The 16,944-nt window shown below is 42.3% G+C and overlaps 1 protein-coding gene across 3 annotated transcripts in view; it reads left to right on the top strand.

Annotated features, from left to right (window-relative positions):
• The first annotated feature begins 795 nt into the window (after positions 1-795).
• The window catches only part of LOC109981043 (rho guanine nucleotide exchange factor 9), a 44,109-nt gene continuing 27,960 nt past the window's right edge, over positions 796-16,944 (top strand). For 2 of the 3 annotated variants that reach the window (XM_065958797.1, XM_065958796.1), the window contains exons 1-5: positions 796-1,097; positions 2,430-4,106; positions 5,222-5,560; positions 6,335-6,461; positions 6,569-6,675. In XM_065958797.1, coding sequence (XP_065814869.1) covers positions 2,502-4,106; positions 5,222-5,560; positions 6,335-6,461; positions 6,569-6,675 — 2,178 coding nt within the window. In that variant the 5' untranslated portion in view covers positions 796-1,097; positions 2,430-2,501. The remainder of the gene's footprint in view (positions 1,098-2,429; positions 4,107-5,221; positions 5,561-6,334; positions 6,462-6,568; positions 6,676-16,944) is intronic. The other variant, XM_065958798.1, reaches the window with a different exon arrangement.

The raw sequence follows: 16,944 nt of genomic DNA, 5'->3' as shown, positions 1-16,944 counted from the left end.
AAGTGCTTGAAGCCACCTCAGGGAGAGGGCCGCACAGAGGAGAGCGGCTCCTCGGGCAACCGAAGGGAAGCATGGATGCATAGAGATATTTACATACGGTCAGACAGACTTCCTGGCATTGTCAGCCTGAGAGCGTTGATGTCAGATCCACTCCTTCCTGTGCAGAAGGGAGAAACGCCATGCGATGACAATGGGACCAAAACAGGACAAAGAGGAAATGTTTAAATTTAGGCCCGGTTCTTCCACACATCTCCTCTTTCACGGCCATGGAGCTCTGGAGCTGTTTAGTTTTTTTGTGAATTCCTCCAGTTTCCCCCCCTGAGCTCCCTCTCCCCATTGTGTCATTTCAATGGAAGGATTTTCACATTCAACGCAAATCCCAAAGGAGGATCAGCTATGAGACCAGAGTTCAGTCAATCACTTATTTTCCCTGATGTTCTCTTAGAAATCACAAGTGCCTCTTAAAATTGCACTCATAAAAAAAACGATTAATTCATCAAGAAATGGCTATATTGGATAGGAAAAATATGTTTTGAATATGAAGGAGCCAAAGGATAAAAACAGGATTAAAAGTAGCCTAACAAGTAAACCCCTTTAATATAAATTAAGCTTCAGCCTTTGGCTTAAAATGAAAACCCATCTAAACTTGATATTTATCACATGTATGAGTTTGAGTCTATTCAAGTAGCTACGTGTGTGTAGTAGGCTGCGTCCTGTGTGTGTGTGTGTGTGTGTGTGTGTGTGCAGAGGGTGTGTTGGTGTGTGTGCTACTCTGTCTGCGTGAGAGCTTTATCACAAATCAGAGTGTCGGCGTCTGCAGAAGTTCGCAGGGCAAGAGTTCACCGGTATGTCGCTAACTCGGGGAGTTTCTCTCAGTTTGATGATAGCTGACGAAGTTTAGAGGCAAAAAAACCCACCAAACACAACGAGGTGGTCAAGGAAGTCGCTGTCTTCAACTCAGCCTTGCTCATGGATACAAAGTTAAGCCCGTGAAGTCCAGTGGATAAGTCCAGGCGGTGGTGAATGCGGAGTTTTTTTTGTTGACTTAAAAGGACAGAAACGACGATGTCTTTGGAAACGGGGAAAGTCTTCTAGAGGTAAGTTAAGTTAGCCTCAACAGCTTTAATGAAAATAATATTTATTTTTCGCGGGTATAACTTCATATGAAAGTGTATTCTGTTAATAATAGGAGTAGCCTACACTATTTATGGACGGATATTTCTGTTTAAGTTAATGTCAACCAGGTAAGCTCGCAAAGAAATGTGGTGAATGAAACAGCTGTAACATTAATGTCACATTAATGACGCCATATTTAGCCTTTAACAATTGACACAACTTTCTGACACCAGCCCAACAGAGTAGCCTATAGCCTACTCTCTGTTAGCTTTAATGGACAGTAGATACCTGGAGAGCTACACAAGATGACAACCTGAAGGTTTGAAGCAAATATATGAAACTAAAAGAACAGTTTTCAATGTTTGTTAGTGTGAACTTTATTTACTTTACAGATTAAAAATGACATTAGCTTGTCAGAACTCCTAGATAAGAATAAAATGAGTAAAAAAATAGGCTACATGAAATTCTACCTTTAGCCTAAATGTTAAAATAAGTAGCCTACCTGCTAGTTTAAAGTAGGGTATCATATAGTTTTTTTAAATACTTTTTTTTTCCACATGATTTCCTTAAATAATGAGAGTGACAGAGTTGCCTGTTTTAATTGTCTTTATATAGCATCTTAAAGCTAATCTATAAAAAGCTTGCAAATCAGATTGGCACGGCCAGTTTAATTGTAACACATCTTCGGTGGTGACCTCATGTAACAACAAAGATGTGTGCCGGAGGCCCCAATTAAAACACAGGGTTTCCATATATTAAAGGGATTATATTAAGGAGGTAATTAACATGTAGGCTTGTAGTGGAGCACTTGTCGAGCATCCTCTTCCTAAGACGTTTATCGGGAGCTGTGATGATGATGTCACGGGCCTGAAATAACCTGACATCTCCTGTAGTGAGTGTTTCCATGGTAACACAGCCTCCTGGTTTAAATGGTGGATGAGGGACTGTGTCTCAAATAATTACTTTGGATAATGTGGACCAAATATGGGGGTGGGGGGGAGGGGGCGTCGAGTGACTGTTGACTCTGCTATGAAAAGCCCTAGTTTGAGAATCATCCAAATATATCCAACACCTTCAGGATTTTATTTTGTTTAAGTGACATAAATAATCTCTTCTTTTGTATTTATTTGAGCCCATGTGTAGAGATAATCAATCTGACCGTCTCTTCAGAATGTTTGACATGATGTGTTTTGATATTCATGGACTATATTTACAGACAGGCCAAGCAGGTTAAAGACAGAATAAACATGACATGAAAAGATAAGGCAGCCAGTTTAATGTTAAACTTCTGAAATGTGGTTTTGTTCCTCCAGGTATTTAAGAGAGAAGAGCTGGAGACATGATGTCCATTGGAGCTGATAGCTGACACTGTAGAATGAGAGAGGATGGAGCAGACAGACAACCCTGCCCTTGAGAGCAACAACCCTAATGGGTTTGTCAACCGAGTGTTTAATGTTTCTCTGGATGTGGAGAATAAGACCAGCAGTGTTTATATTCAGGAGACTGGGCAAGGGCCTGAAGAGGGGCAGGGAGAGACCCAAGCTGCCTCTTCTCAGACCCCTGTCAAGGAAAGACAGGAGGTCAACCGGAGGCCCCGTGCCACAGGGGGCATCTGGAAGATCTTGAACCGAAAAAGAGCTGTCTCAGAGCTGGAGCGAAGACCCCACTCCATGATCCTGCCTGGGGAGGCTTCCCTCCCTAAACTCTCGTTTGCTGACAAAGTTCGGTCCTTCAAGAAGCTTAAATCTCCCTCTGTGTTTAGAGGAAAGACAGGGAAACTGTCCACTTCCAAGTTCGGCAGCTCCTTGGTGGATGAGGAATCTTTCTGCCGAGACTTTGGCACCCCTCAGCAGTCCAGCAGGGGCACCCTGAAACACCGTGGCAAGAGACACTCTTATGCCGGCTACACAGCAGAATTTGACTGCTCGTTTGAAGAGCTTGATCTCACTCCATTAGACAGCCACCAACCCACTGTAGTGGGAGAGGCTGTGACTCAGAATGGTTGTAAACCATCAGAACGGGTTTGCTATACCAAAAGAAGCCTCAACAATTCAACAAACTGTAACAAAATAGCTGCAGTATGTGAAGAACCTAGTGCTCAATGTAGCCCAAGCACCCGGCAGGGCAGAGGAAGGAGGAACAAGGATGTGTGGAGTTACCTGAGGAGGATTTCCCTTTTAGGGAAGACCAATCCCGTCTACTCAGAGAGGAGTTTTGACTCTGAGCTTCCATCTTTGGATAAAACCTTGGACTCAGACTATGGTTCTGTGGACTTTGAGAGTGTCAGAGACTTCCAACCTCCACGCGCAAAACACTCTGACACTAAGGGACACTTTGGGGGTCTGTTCAAGTTTTTTAACAGTGTAGCAGAGACAGCCAGAAAATGGCGGACAACGTCACACTCCTTTTCTCCTCCAGAGGGAGAAAGTAGTCAGATGAGCTCCCCTCGGGCCACACAACGCACAGTGGAAAATATTCATAGTGTGTCCCTGACACTACACAGTGAAGGACTTCCAAAATGCCAGCCTATTCCATCATCACCAGTGACCGCTAAATCCTCACACTCCAGTAGCTGGGACAAGGAGGCTCCAGCACCTGTGGCAGGGGAAGGATCCCCTAAGGTGGTCTTGAGAGCCTTTAGGGCAGGTCCAGGATCACGAGCTGTCAATGGCCTTAAGAGTTCTGAGTGCACAGACAAACATACAGACAGTGACACAAATTATACAGCCACAACGATAGTAGAGAATCATATCTCCCAATCAGGTCCAAACACAGAGACTAAAGAAGAAGCAGAGGTTGAAAGTGCAACATTAAACGGTGTCTGTAAGGAGGAAAAGGTAGAGAGACAGCCAGGAAATGAGCAAGATTCCAGGGATGCTCCACCTGGCTCCCACCAGAGACAGGAAGTGAACGTCCAATCACAACAAGGTGATAAAGAGAGCACAACCAATAGCATACCTGCATCAGATTCCACAGAGGAAATATTTAAGGTATGTGACTTTAAATACAAAATAAGCTACGATCAAAACCAGCTAGTGAATTATATTTTGAGATAACTTTTTTTATGTATAATGTGTCCCACATTAATGCCATAACTACATTCCATTGCAGGCTTTTTTCCACATCATTAACATTGCCAAAGGCATGCATCATGTAATTACTGCATAAACGCTCCAAACTTCATTTATGTAACAGTTTTAACCATGGTCATGCTTTTGCTTCTTAAAACCATCAACTATCAACCAGAGTGTAAATGGTACCGAGAGCGTTTCCTTATTTCCTCATTATATGAGCCCTAGGTGTGGTTCGTTAACTGTCAGGCAGAAACAAAAACATTCAAGACGCCAACCAGCCTGTGAGGACATGAATTTGGGCACCTATTCTACAGTTGTCCTTTTGCCCCATCTGTTGGAGAGAAGAGGAAACAGTCAGCAGCTACAGGGCTGTATAACAATACACTTAGAGGAGTTAGTCCTTTCCTGCTAGCCGGCCTTGTGTATCATACTAGGAAACACTACTTCCCATAAAAGCTGACTGTGTGTGGCTTCAGCAGCCCCAGAGCTCTGTGACGTCTGCACTTCATGACAGCACCCTTCCCTCCTCACTCCAGTGGAAACATTAGTCATCTCCCTTCTAGTCACACCAAAGAGTCAGGACATGTTAGCCCAAACCCCTAATGACAAAATGAGATGTGACATCTCAATACTCAGCACAGTTTTCATGGGGGTTTATTATGCAAGGGCATGAGCTGTGGAAATCTGTGTTGTGGGAACGGTGTTAAAAGTGCAGTCCTATAATAACTTAACAGATGGGATGATTCTAGGAAAACCCTTCTCCCACATCACCAACTGTTTACACATTAAATCTACCTGTTTATTGTTTTGCTTCTCTTAAATTTAACTGCCATTAAGGGGGCAGTCTTGAATCTTGGGTCTAATCACTGATGCATTGCAATTTGGAGCAGGAGCTCTTGGCAGTCTCTTTAAAAGCATTTTGGTGTGTATTTGTTGAGTCTATAGAGACATTCCTCCCAATTCCCAACACAAGAAATGCATTGTTGCACTTTTATGTGGGCCAAACTGCTGAGTATCTGTGCCAATCACAGCTGTGTGAGCAGATTGCCAGCAAGACAGGCTCCAGTGTGAGACAGCCGTGCCCAGCAGGGTCCCACTCTAGCACAGAGAAGACCTCTGTACCTCAAAGGCCTCTGCGCCCTCGTCCCCGCCCGGCCTCAGCCGTACTGGACCTCTGGAGGCCCAACCCCGACCGAGAACTCTACAGCCATTACAGTGAGGTTGGATCGCTATGCCGGCGGAGACGCAGGCCCGCTACCACAATGCAACACTCTCCAGGGCAGAGAAGGACGGTGGCTCGCCCCAGGCCTTGCTCTGTCATAGAGACCAGTGTTACAAGAGAGATGCAGTCCATGGAGCTGCACCACAGAGTAAGATGTGTAATGACTAACACAGGCATGAGAGTCACATAAATATCAAAATATTCTGAGCAAATAAAAACTGTGTGTGTCAACTGACATAAATATGTCAAATTATAATGCTGAATCTTGCCAGTAGTATTCACAAACTCACTGATAAATACAGCCTGAGCCCATAATGAATCAAACACCAAACCGCAGGCTTTGGCGGGCAGTCCGGTGCTCACCCAGTATTTATACAACATTCACTGTTAGCTGCAACAATGCATGCATGCTCTGCCCCATTTATAGAGGCCTGTATTTCTGGATACTGCTTTTCCCTCAGCTCACCTCCCCCTCTCTCTCTCCTTCTCTTTCTCTTTTTCTCCATTTCACTCTCTGTCTTTCTCTTTCTTTCTTTGTGGCTTCTCTTTCTCTCTCCCTCACTCCCAGCCTTTCTCTGTGGCCAATTTTCTGCCTCATTGCTTCCATAAGCTCTACTTCTCATTGCCCGAACTCAGAGTCAGTTCATTTTAACCTGAGAGACCGCCCGGTTGGCATGATGTATAGTCTCTCATGGTTTGCTGCGGGGCATGCACACTGACCACTGCACCAGAATAGACTTGCTGAATGTGAAATAGTTTAATTCACAGCAAGAAAGGGGGACAGGGCAGTAAAGGATTTTTTTTTTTTTGTTAAAGCGAAGGACAGGGGAATGTGTGAATTTCATTTTTTTGTGTGTGTGTGTGCATCAAAGTAACTCTGTATGGAATATAGGAGATGCCCTAACTATCCAGTACCCTATAGGCTTTGGCTCGCCCCCCGGGTGTGTCACCGTTAGAGCCCCCACTCAGGGCATCTCTCCAGCGGTGCCGCTCCCTGCCGCTGCCACCAAGCACTCTCACAGCCCTGGCGTTGCTTCTGCCCCAGTCAGGTACCTTTTTGCATATTTTCTAAATTATTATGCAGACTGTTGATTAACTTGTGTTTATTAAATTGATCTGACGTTTGCCCATCTGTCTGCATGTGTGTGCCCCCCAGTCATTGGTCAGTCGTCGTCGTCTGTGCGTCTGCGGTCGGGAGGCTCTGGTAGCTGCAGGAGGAGGAGGCTGTTGAGACCTGGTTCAGAACCACTGCAGGTCAACATTGTGAGTCCAACATATATCCTCATAAACACACACACACACATTAACACAAAGTGATTCAATCATTTATTTTACTCTTACTCCTTCTGTCAGGCTCTATTTCAAGGCCTTCAGTTTGGCATATCAATATCACAATATGTTCAGATTTTTATAGAAAGATAAACCCTGTTACCTCTATATAATTCATAGGAGCTTATTAAAACATTCTCACACAGACACATCCATCATGCTGATGCTTTCTGTATATGACATGAGATAATTGGATGTATAATAGAGTAGTAGAATAAGCCTTTACTAATACTGATAATGTGGAGATTACACAGCACTGGTCACTGTCTCATCAGGTGACAAAGAGCCATGAGGATGGTGGCCACGTGTCCTAATGTCATCCACTCCTCTCAGGCCATTAGTCATCTTGAATTGAGCTCCTAACATTTAAAAAATAATAATAATCTGAAGAGCACACGTTCAGACAAAGCCTGTATTTTACAGCAGAAAGAGGAACAACAGTACACCTATATGTATAATGTGCCTTTGTCAGCTGTGTAAAATAAGCTTCAGAATACGATAGAGTTATACTACGCAGCAAGAGAAACTAGGCATTGCAGAATCGGCGCTTTGATGTGCAAGTGGCCTCAGGGGGATTTTGTGAAAGGAGATGCAGAGTTTCTCTGAAACATCCTGACAAGGAATTGAACATTTCTGCGGCCGAGTCCAGCATCTACACACCTACAGAACTGTGCGTAAATGCACAGGGATGAACACTGAATGCATGATGATTTGATTATTATAACTTCAATCGAGCCTGGCCAGAATAACCTGCAACGTTTAGCACACAAGCTTTCATTGAGTGTGGGTCATCATGCATGATGTTTCACAGATTCTTATTTTTAAATGAATGTTAATCACCAGTGGGAGAGAATAATGAGAGAAGTATTTAATACCATTTGAGAATGTGTGAGTGTGCACAGCGCTGTGTAGCTATGTTGACAGGGGTAACATTTTCTTTAGCAAAACATATTCAGACTATTAGCATGGAGTCCCTGAGAATTTACTACAACATTTCTGGTACAATATGCAGTCCATTTTCACGAGAGGCTGCCTATTCAACTGTGGAATTGTGAGCCCCCAGCTTTCTGTACCGGCACGTCACTGCACTGAAATTTAGTAAACTGTGTCTTTAAAGGGGTGATACAACTGCCCAAAGGCTTTTATTATAACTTCTTCTTGCTGGTCTAAATAGTGTTTGTGAGCCGCCGCACGTTGTTGCCATGACACTCGCTGGCTCCTGTTCATCTTCTTGCTTCTATCTTTAGGCAGCCTTTTTAAGTGTGAGCTAAATAGAGAAAGTGTGTGGGTGAGAGAGAGAAAAGGGGTGGGAGAGAAACAGAGAGGGGAAGAGAGATGCTCCCTTTGTATGTGCACTTTTGTGTCATGGCCCTCCCCTGGGGTAGGGAACGTGGACTCACAGCGCTGGAAATGTCTTGCATGTGCTTGTGTGACTTTCAGTCGTAGTTCATCTGCAGCAGAATCAAATGCTAAGATTAATAGCTGCATTTTCAGCATGGAGTTAGCACACAAACATATGTATTTATATACTATTAATGCACACATTGTAACACAGCTGTTTTGACATTACATAGAAAGAGAATTATGACATTTTAATCTGTTTTTTTTTCGGGTTTATTTCTGGTAAATCACGCAATGTTTTTGTGGTATGGATCTCATGTCAGGATGGGATCTGCTGTTAGAAATACAGTGCAGTGTGTGTTACAGTCTTCCTGATAGAATGACTACTGGAGCCTAGAGGCCTCGGGCAGAGAGAAAGCATTCTCACTGCAGTGGATTAGCTGCTAATGCTGACGCCTCTCTTCTCCCTTTCATTTAAATGGATTTCTCCCCCAGTCACTGCCCTCTCCTCTCCTCTCCTCTCTGTCTCCTCTCCTCTCCTCTCCTCTCCTCTCCTCTCCTCTCCTCTCCTCTCCTCTCCTTTCCTCTCCTCTCCTCTCCTCTCCTCTCCTCTCCTTTCCTCTCCTCTCCTGTCTGTCTCCTCTCCTCTCCTCTCCTCTCCTTTCCTCTCATCTCCTGTCTGTCTCCTCTCCTCCCATCTCCTCCCATCTCCTCTCCTCTCCTCCCATCTCCTCTCCTGTCCTCTCCTCCCCTCTCCTCTCCTCTCCTCTCTAAAAATCAGTAATACCAGTCTTTGATAACTCTTATGCAGATGAGGGGACAGTCTCCTGAGTCTTACTAATGCTGTGCCCGAAGCTCTGCTGTCAACTTGTCAGAAGAGGGGGAACATCTTATCAAGGGCTTCGTGCAGATTAAGAGTTTCCACAGACATCTTATATGATTAAGTTTGGGCAAACCTAGGTCTGTGTGGTCATAATCATATTACGCAATGCTATCTATTTATTATTAACGCATGAGTCAGCAGGCAGTGGCCATTTGGCCTAATAGAAGGGCAGTGATAAAAGGGAAACATTTGGGTTGAGTAACTACTTATTTGGAGCACCAGTTCTCATATGTTTATTTAAATGCACAAACTGAAATGTGTCTGCTCGCCCTCAGCTCATATCATAGACACTTTTCACCACGTATACACACTGCACATGCTCTCCTTATGGATTCAGTATTCATCTGTCAAGATGTATGAGTCATTGCATTGAGAACAGCAATCTTTGGTAAGAAAAGAAAAGCACATGTGAGTGATATCTCTGTCAAGCACACTGAATGTGTGGCATACTTTTCACCCTAGGTCTATTTTAAATCCTCCTGAAACAAACCATGACAATGGGTCTTAAAATAACTGCATGTATGTACAATCCACACCAGGCCAGCTAGAATCTTTTTTATCAGTGTTCATTCAACATTGTTCCCGGCCTCTAGGCACAGGCACATATCCACTGTGACTCTCTGCAGCCACGAGCTAATGCTGTTTTTTAAGAATACGGCGTCTCTGATAAATAGCAGCGTCGCCGACTGAATCTGAGCAGGTGGTTGTGTCAGACTGTCCCTGGGCTGTGTTTTCCCAAAGAAGGGTTTCTGCCTGTCAGGTGTGTGCATGTCTGTTGTTGGTGTTGTTGTTGTACTGCATAAGCATGCGCCTCCATGCTTATGCAGAGTGAGTGTATTTGTGTGTAGCAGTGGAGACGGTTAGGCTCAGGGCCCTTTGCTTATATAACTGTCAAGAGGGTTTCCTGTGCTCCCTACAAAAAACATTTCCACTTTTACTTCAGAGGGCTGCACGTTTCAGGGGACTGGAGGAACAGTGCTCTGGGTTAATTTTCATACTCACTGGTGTCTTCTGTTTTGCCATATCTTCACATCACACTCTGTATCTTGTTAGTACATGCATGCCCGTGCATGTATGAATCTGTGTTGATGCTTTTTGGAGCATATTTGGTTTCATACCTCAGCCGGGCTACTGTATTTATCCTGCCAACGTCTATCTCACTAAGTCCTGTGGGACATTGGGAAATATTGGTAGATCATTTCAGTTATGTCACAACATGCAGTGACTATGGTTATGAGACTATTCAAGGCCTACGGCTCTGCTGTGCTTATTAACCAGCATCAGTTGTATCATTTGTGATTGTTGTCCCAGGCTGCAAAGGTGTCTTCATCCATAGTCTTCTTGAGGCCCTATTACCGTGATAGTGTTTGTTTCATAACTACTGGACAAGTGTACAATATGGTTAATTCAACACAGAACAATGTGTCCTTATGTAAGGTAATATCTTTAATCATCAGTCATCACTACCTAAGAGCACACACTGCACAGACTGAAATATTGACTCAGCAGTCTTTTACAGAGAGATTGTAGAATTGATTATGCATGTGTTAATCCCACTGATAACTTTCTCTATCAGTGTTTGGCAACTTTAACTAGTCCAACAACTATTATTACAACATATAATTGCATATCTCATCTTATTACTGGGGCTAAATAGATTATATTGACTTGAATCGTCTTAAGTCCAAATAAAGATAATCATTTTGAGCATAAAATACTTCACAACAGGTCCTCTTACACCATCCTTAGTTAGGCCACAACCTTCCCTTCTAATTGTAAGGCTGGCAGTTTACCATTGTACTTAAGACAGGCAGTTTATATAACCTTAATATAACTGTATTAACAGGGGTTTATGAAAAACTATAGTTACCAATGATGAGCTGAAAAATAATAGTTTAATGCCATTTATTCAAATCAAATATAATGTGAAGCATAAATTATTCTTTTCTATGAACATGCTATTTAATGCATGGCCAACTCTCATGCTAGCATAATTTATAATTCAACAAATGTAACCAACACTGACAATGTGAGCAACAACAGAGAGAAACTAACCAGTCAATTATTCACACTCATCCATGGTGACAATACATTACTCAGATCTGATTAGAGGTTGTCGTCCTGCTGCTCTGTCAACATAAAGGGTAATATATGCTGGCTGTTTTTTAAATGTACCAACTCAATGAGCCTTACCTGAAATGTCCAACTTATAATGTTTACATTTTTCATTTTCATTTTACTCATGGTCAACAAAACGACGTGTTGCTAAGATAGACACATCCATCTTTGCAGAAAGAGCAGCATCCTGATGCAAAAATGTGACTGAAAATTATTGTGTATACAACTTTCTGTGTCAGTAAGCTCCTTAGAACTATGAACAGTCATCTCACGTATATTCAGCATTTCCTTTTAATCAAGAATTAATCCTAGAATTGTTTATGACATGAGAAAAAAAAAGAATAAATCTGAAAATGACACTCATATCAGTAATTTATCAATAATTAATTCAAATGTTGTTTATTTTTGTAGGTTTTGAAACTGGACAACCGCTGGCTTCTAAACAATGGTCAATTGAGTATTTGTACCCTGAAAAGAATACATATCCCCCCGGCCTTGGTCACTCAGTCCCTGCCCTAAAACAATGAGACAGAAGCTAACTGCCTGTACAGTGTGCTGCTAGTTAGAATGTGTCCCGCAGGCCTCTGTGAGAGATGGGCAGTATTATTTCTGGCAGCTGCCACTTCCTGTGTACATTATTTAGCTTTACTTTTCTGCTTCTGACCTCTCTGGCTCCCTGCTACACCACATGTGGCGTCAGAGTAAACCCTCCATCACATACATGTATTATGCAACCCCTTCGCTCTTTGTACTTCTTCCTCGTTCCCCCTCCCCATCCACAACGTTTTATGTCTGACCTCAGAGCTAGTCATACCTCCCTCTTTCACTTCTATCTCTACTTTCTCCTCTTTTCAGATCAAGATTTTTCCTACTTCATATTTTTTCTTCACTCCCACACCTTGTCCCCCCCCCCCTCTTCACACCGTCCTGTTCCTCCCTCCAGGCATGTGAAAAACACCTGCTTCATGTGACCTGTCGTATACATTCATGTCCTTGTGTGCATCCAGGCCTGAGCACCATGTTACATATTAGATAATAAACTTGGGTTTTTAAGGACACCACTAGATCAGTGCATCATAATAAGTTGGGAAGTATTTGATGGAAAACTAACTGACCTATCAGTGAGATCTACGCTGCTGGAAACACAGAATACAAACCTACTCTGCACCCAAATACGGTTTTACTGCAGAGTTTTGCATTTTAATCCAATGCTCTGCTTTTGAACTCTCGTGCTTTAGGAAGCAGTGAGAATGTAAAATAATGTGAGCTGTGAGGACAGGTGGGGCCCTGGCTTTTCTTGCACCAACTCATCCCCCCTTTTGAGATACATTGGCATGTAGTGACAATGATGGCTGATTGGAGTAAGTGAGTAGGCTGTTCATAGCCTTACCCAGCTTTCCATTTCCTCACAGCTGATGTGACTCGCTCCTCCATAAACGTCATAATGGAAATCTAAATAGACAGTAGTCTGCTTCCAAAGAGACACTGTAAAAAAAAAAAACATTGCATGCAAACATAGCAGCCTGATAACTTAGGAAGGAGCTGCTCTTTACCTCCCGGTGTTGTGGGCCGCAGGTGGCTGACAGTGCTCTGATGAATGCTGACACAAGCAGGCACGTAAAGTACATTCACAACCAGCACAGTAGAAGTACAGTACAGCCGTGGAGGGTTAGGCAGCCAACTAAATCCCAACTCCGGTCATTTGATTTTATCCCCAACCCCACAGCTGGCTCTATAATGACCGATCTTTAAGCTCTATTGAGGCACACACTGGCACCCGTGGTGAACACAAACATAAAAAAACATAACAGCCTGTACTTTGAGCCGTGTTCCTTGATGCTTTCTTTTTGTTGCACTTTGTGAAAAGCTACAGTATTGTCTTTGGGGAGCTTGTTACAGTGGCAGACACACTGTTTCCCCGCTATGGTAAATTTACTGGCATTTCAAACTTACCACACATTGACTAAAAGTGAGAGAAAGGGCTTCAGGGATTCTTTGTTTGATTTGAGGTGTCCTAAGGCACAGTTAAAGGAGGAAACATATGTGCAAAATGAAATTGAGCCCCGCTGGTTGGAATAAAATGGTCAAATAAGAGGAGTGTTCATGGATCTCCTTAAAAGTGGTGTCTTGGTTTTAACATTTAAAATGAGAGCAAATAGATAATTGATTTTGTACCTTCAAATCTGGCATTTGGGAAATAATGAGGCGTATTGGCTTTCATAGAAATTAAGATGAGAAGATCAATCATCTTCCATATCTATAGTTATTTATGTAGCTTAGCATAGATGCTGAAAACAGGGAGACACAGCCAGTCTGGCTCCATCATGAAGACAAAATAGGTTCACCACCGTGGTTTCAATATTTTTTAAATCTCTCATGGATAGGTTGAGGGGGAACGTCTATTATCTTCAACTATTAATGACACAGTGAACCAACTTTCCCTTGACAAATTCGTACATTTATCAGAGAATACAACTTAGCAAATTTTCTTCAGTAAAGTGTAAAAAAAAGTAAGATTTGTTTTAGATTAGCTTCATGTTTTGTGTTTTCTACTGCAGTTTTTGTGTTCGAATGTCTGTTTTTATTCCCCAAGATACTTTATATTCCCTAAATTATGTCAGTGTTTCTACAGAGACTCTGTGTCTCTTCTTTCCCTGCTGGAAATTGACAATGTTACACAGACTCACTAGGGGCTGACTGGAGAACACAGTTGTATTCAGCTTGTTCTACAGTCTCTAAAACATTACATTTGGTTTGTCATTTAATAATAATAATCCATGTTTACTGTTCCCACAGCTATGGCATGACTGAGCAGGAAATATGATCCTGAAGCCAGTGGGTCTAGAAATGTTTTGATATCACTTGTGCTGTCTTTAACCCTATTTTCTCCACCCTATTTGGCACGACCGACCTCGTTTATCTCATCTCTCTCATACTATTTCTTACTATTCCCGATGCACTGACCCACTGACTTGCCTAAAAGCCAAATTGAGTTGAACGAATAAACAGCTGATGTTTGAACAATGGTGACAAAACTGTGTTCAGGAAAAGTCCAGCAATTTATATTTAGGGTGCTTTGTGGCTGGAAGGCCTGAGAGGAAGCAGGAAGGCAGTGTGGTTGTCGTGGGGTTGGGAGGGGAACAAAAGAATTGGAGCAGACTGGAGGGGAAATGGGCGTGGTGGGTTTTCGCCTTCCATTAGCCAAATACCTACTGACCACAAACGGATTCATTTGCCAGGGACAAAATTAGAAGTCGTTTGAAGCTCTTCAAAGAGAATCTGATGAAATACACGACATGCATGACTATTTTCCCTTAAGCATATTAAATCTGGGGCATTTGATTATTCTATTTATTGCAGCAGTCTGACTTCTTATAAATAGGTAGTAGAATATTTTCAACCCCCCTATCCCTCCTTCATCTGAAGGTGAGAGTTGCCAAATGTCCGTATCTCAATGATGTTTGATGCCAGTATCTTAGTAATGACCACTTCCTTAAGCAGCACAGCTTCCTGCCCACATTCCACCAGGATACTACTAACTATTATTTGTAGATATGCCCCCGAGGCAAACATGGAATTATTACGTTAGAGAACCAGTTTAATTACAACATGCTTCTCACTGCAACATGGCATCAACCTTGTGAAAGGAAGGTGTCGGGGATGTGCTTTGTGCTCACATCTGTTTGTAATATTCATTGACAGGATTTTGAGGCATACCAAGTCTTTGGAAAGAGTCCAGTCTGAGGACATTAGATGAGCCTCTGTTGTTTGCTCATGTCATTATCTTATCCCTTTTGGCTTAATTGGACCGTGGCATCCGATGTGCACTGGAGTATTTCTCTCACGAGAAAAATGTCCCAATCAAGTGTGAAGCGAGCAGCTGCTTCTGTTGGAGAGGTTCAGGGTCATTTTGACAAGCGAGGGTGAAGGCTGAGATCATGAGATTGACTGTCAGTTTGATGCATTGGCTACTGTAATAGACGTGAAATCACATGCTGGGAATAAAGAGAGAGTACACAAAGAAAAGTTAACTTTTTGACTTCCTCTCATCCAAGCCTAGGTCCACGCTGTGACAGAAATGTGTATTTGGAATGAAATGATTTCATCCCAAATACACATAAACTCAATGGAGTTCCCTCTGCTGGATCATTATATGGTTTCCATTTTTCCCCATCTTAATTCAGTAGTGACATACCTAAATGGATATTGAAATGTTTATTTATCTCTGTGATTATTCTTACTTTCCATACTGGCACGACATTCCCTGTTAAAGCTAATTTAAGCTAAAGATGGAGGATTAAGATGAATCATCAAGTACAGCTGAAGTTTATATGAGACTGCTGCAGTGAGTTTGACAAATCAAGTGGGTAGCTTCCAAATTTAGGATCTTTTTAATAACAAATTCCCTTGTTGTACCGCCATCTCTATGCCAGAGCTCAGCAAGAAACATTTTATTTTCATACTTAGAAGACTTTGGGAGATACACTCTTCATCGGCCTAATTCTCCCAGCAGACATTTCACACCTTTACTTTACCATACCTGACCTATGAGCCATTACTGAACTTTGTAATATGGGCATATCACTTGTATATTGTCTGGTCTGCTGTAAATAGGAACAGTTTCAAGCTAAAAGGGGAAATCAGGCTCCCCCCGTTTTTGAACATATTTTGAGGCCTAAAAGACTAAGAGGTTCAAAAATTGAATTGCTCCGGTAGATTACTTCAATTAATTGCCTTAATTCATGTTATCTTTTGGCTGCCTGCTCAAGCAAAGCACAGGAGCAAATCCAGAAATGTTTATAACTTTTAGTAATTTAAACCCCTAAGTATATAAACAGAGGTCCCATTTTTAAAAACAGCAGAGTTTAAGTTTTTTAGATACATGCTACATATCTTCAAAAAGTAATGATGGCAAAATGACATTTATTGTGACCGTTTGTGCCAATACCTTTTCAATGTGAATACTTTGAGCGAATCCTATTTGTCAAACAATTGTCATTCTGTCCAAAATAGTTTTGGAAGTCTGTATACTTTGCTGTCATATATTATTCTATTTCAGAAGCTTGATCCAAAAGGCAATTGGATTTGGTTGAAGATCTTGAAGATGTTTCATCTCTCCTCCGAAAAGGCTTCTTAAGTTTAAGAGCTTCAGAGGAGAGGTGAAACGTCTTCAAGATCTTCAACCAAATCCAGTTTCAAGCTTCAAATTTACCATGACCTGGATGACTGAGAACCTACACAGACATTGTGACCCCCCCCAGACCTTTACAGTAAGAAGCTTTTTAAATGTGGTGGTGATGATGGTCAATCTAAATATTTAAAGGCAGGTTTGGTAATTTTCTCCAGATACACTTTTTAAGATTTTGGTAGAAATTGTCTTTAGGTCCTGACCGAAATTAATAACTCATGTTCTCTGAAAAAGGAACGAAGAAAATCCGTCATCTGCAGCAGTTGTAAGCCTAGAAAAACTTTGACCAATGTCTGCAACGAGGAACCAATCTGATGAACCAATCACACCTCCCTGTCTCCCTGCTCGTTCCCTACCCCTTATGTGCAGTAGCCCATACTCAAAGCGCGGTGGTGTTGGCCGTTGTGAGTAGTAAAATCGTCACATATTATGATAAAGTTTAGTGTATACTTACTGCTGAATGAGACGACGTAGTTTCTACACAATGCAAGCGATGAGCTGAGGTCCACTTCTCAAGCAACGGTGCTCATGCATGTAAGTGAGGGGGGGTGGCTTATGAGGGAGCATACAGGGGAGGGGGTGGGTGCAGACGGAGCACTGAGGAAATGCTACTTTTAAAATCATGCTAGTTTTTGAAAATAACCAACCCTGCCTTTAAGGTTATCTGTGTCAA

Source organism: Labrus bergylta, chromosome 9, assembly GCF_963930695.1.
Source record: "Labrus bergylta chromosome 9, fLabBer1.1, whole genome shotgun sequence".
NCBI classification, from domain to species: Eukaryota; Metazoa; Chordata; class Actinopteri; order Labriformes; family Labridae; genus Labrus; species Labrus bergylta.
Note: the sequence above shows the minus strand (reverse complement) of the source record. Positions and strands in the feature narration are given on the sequence as shown.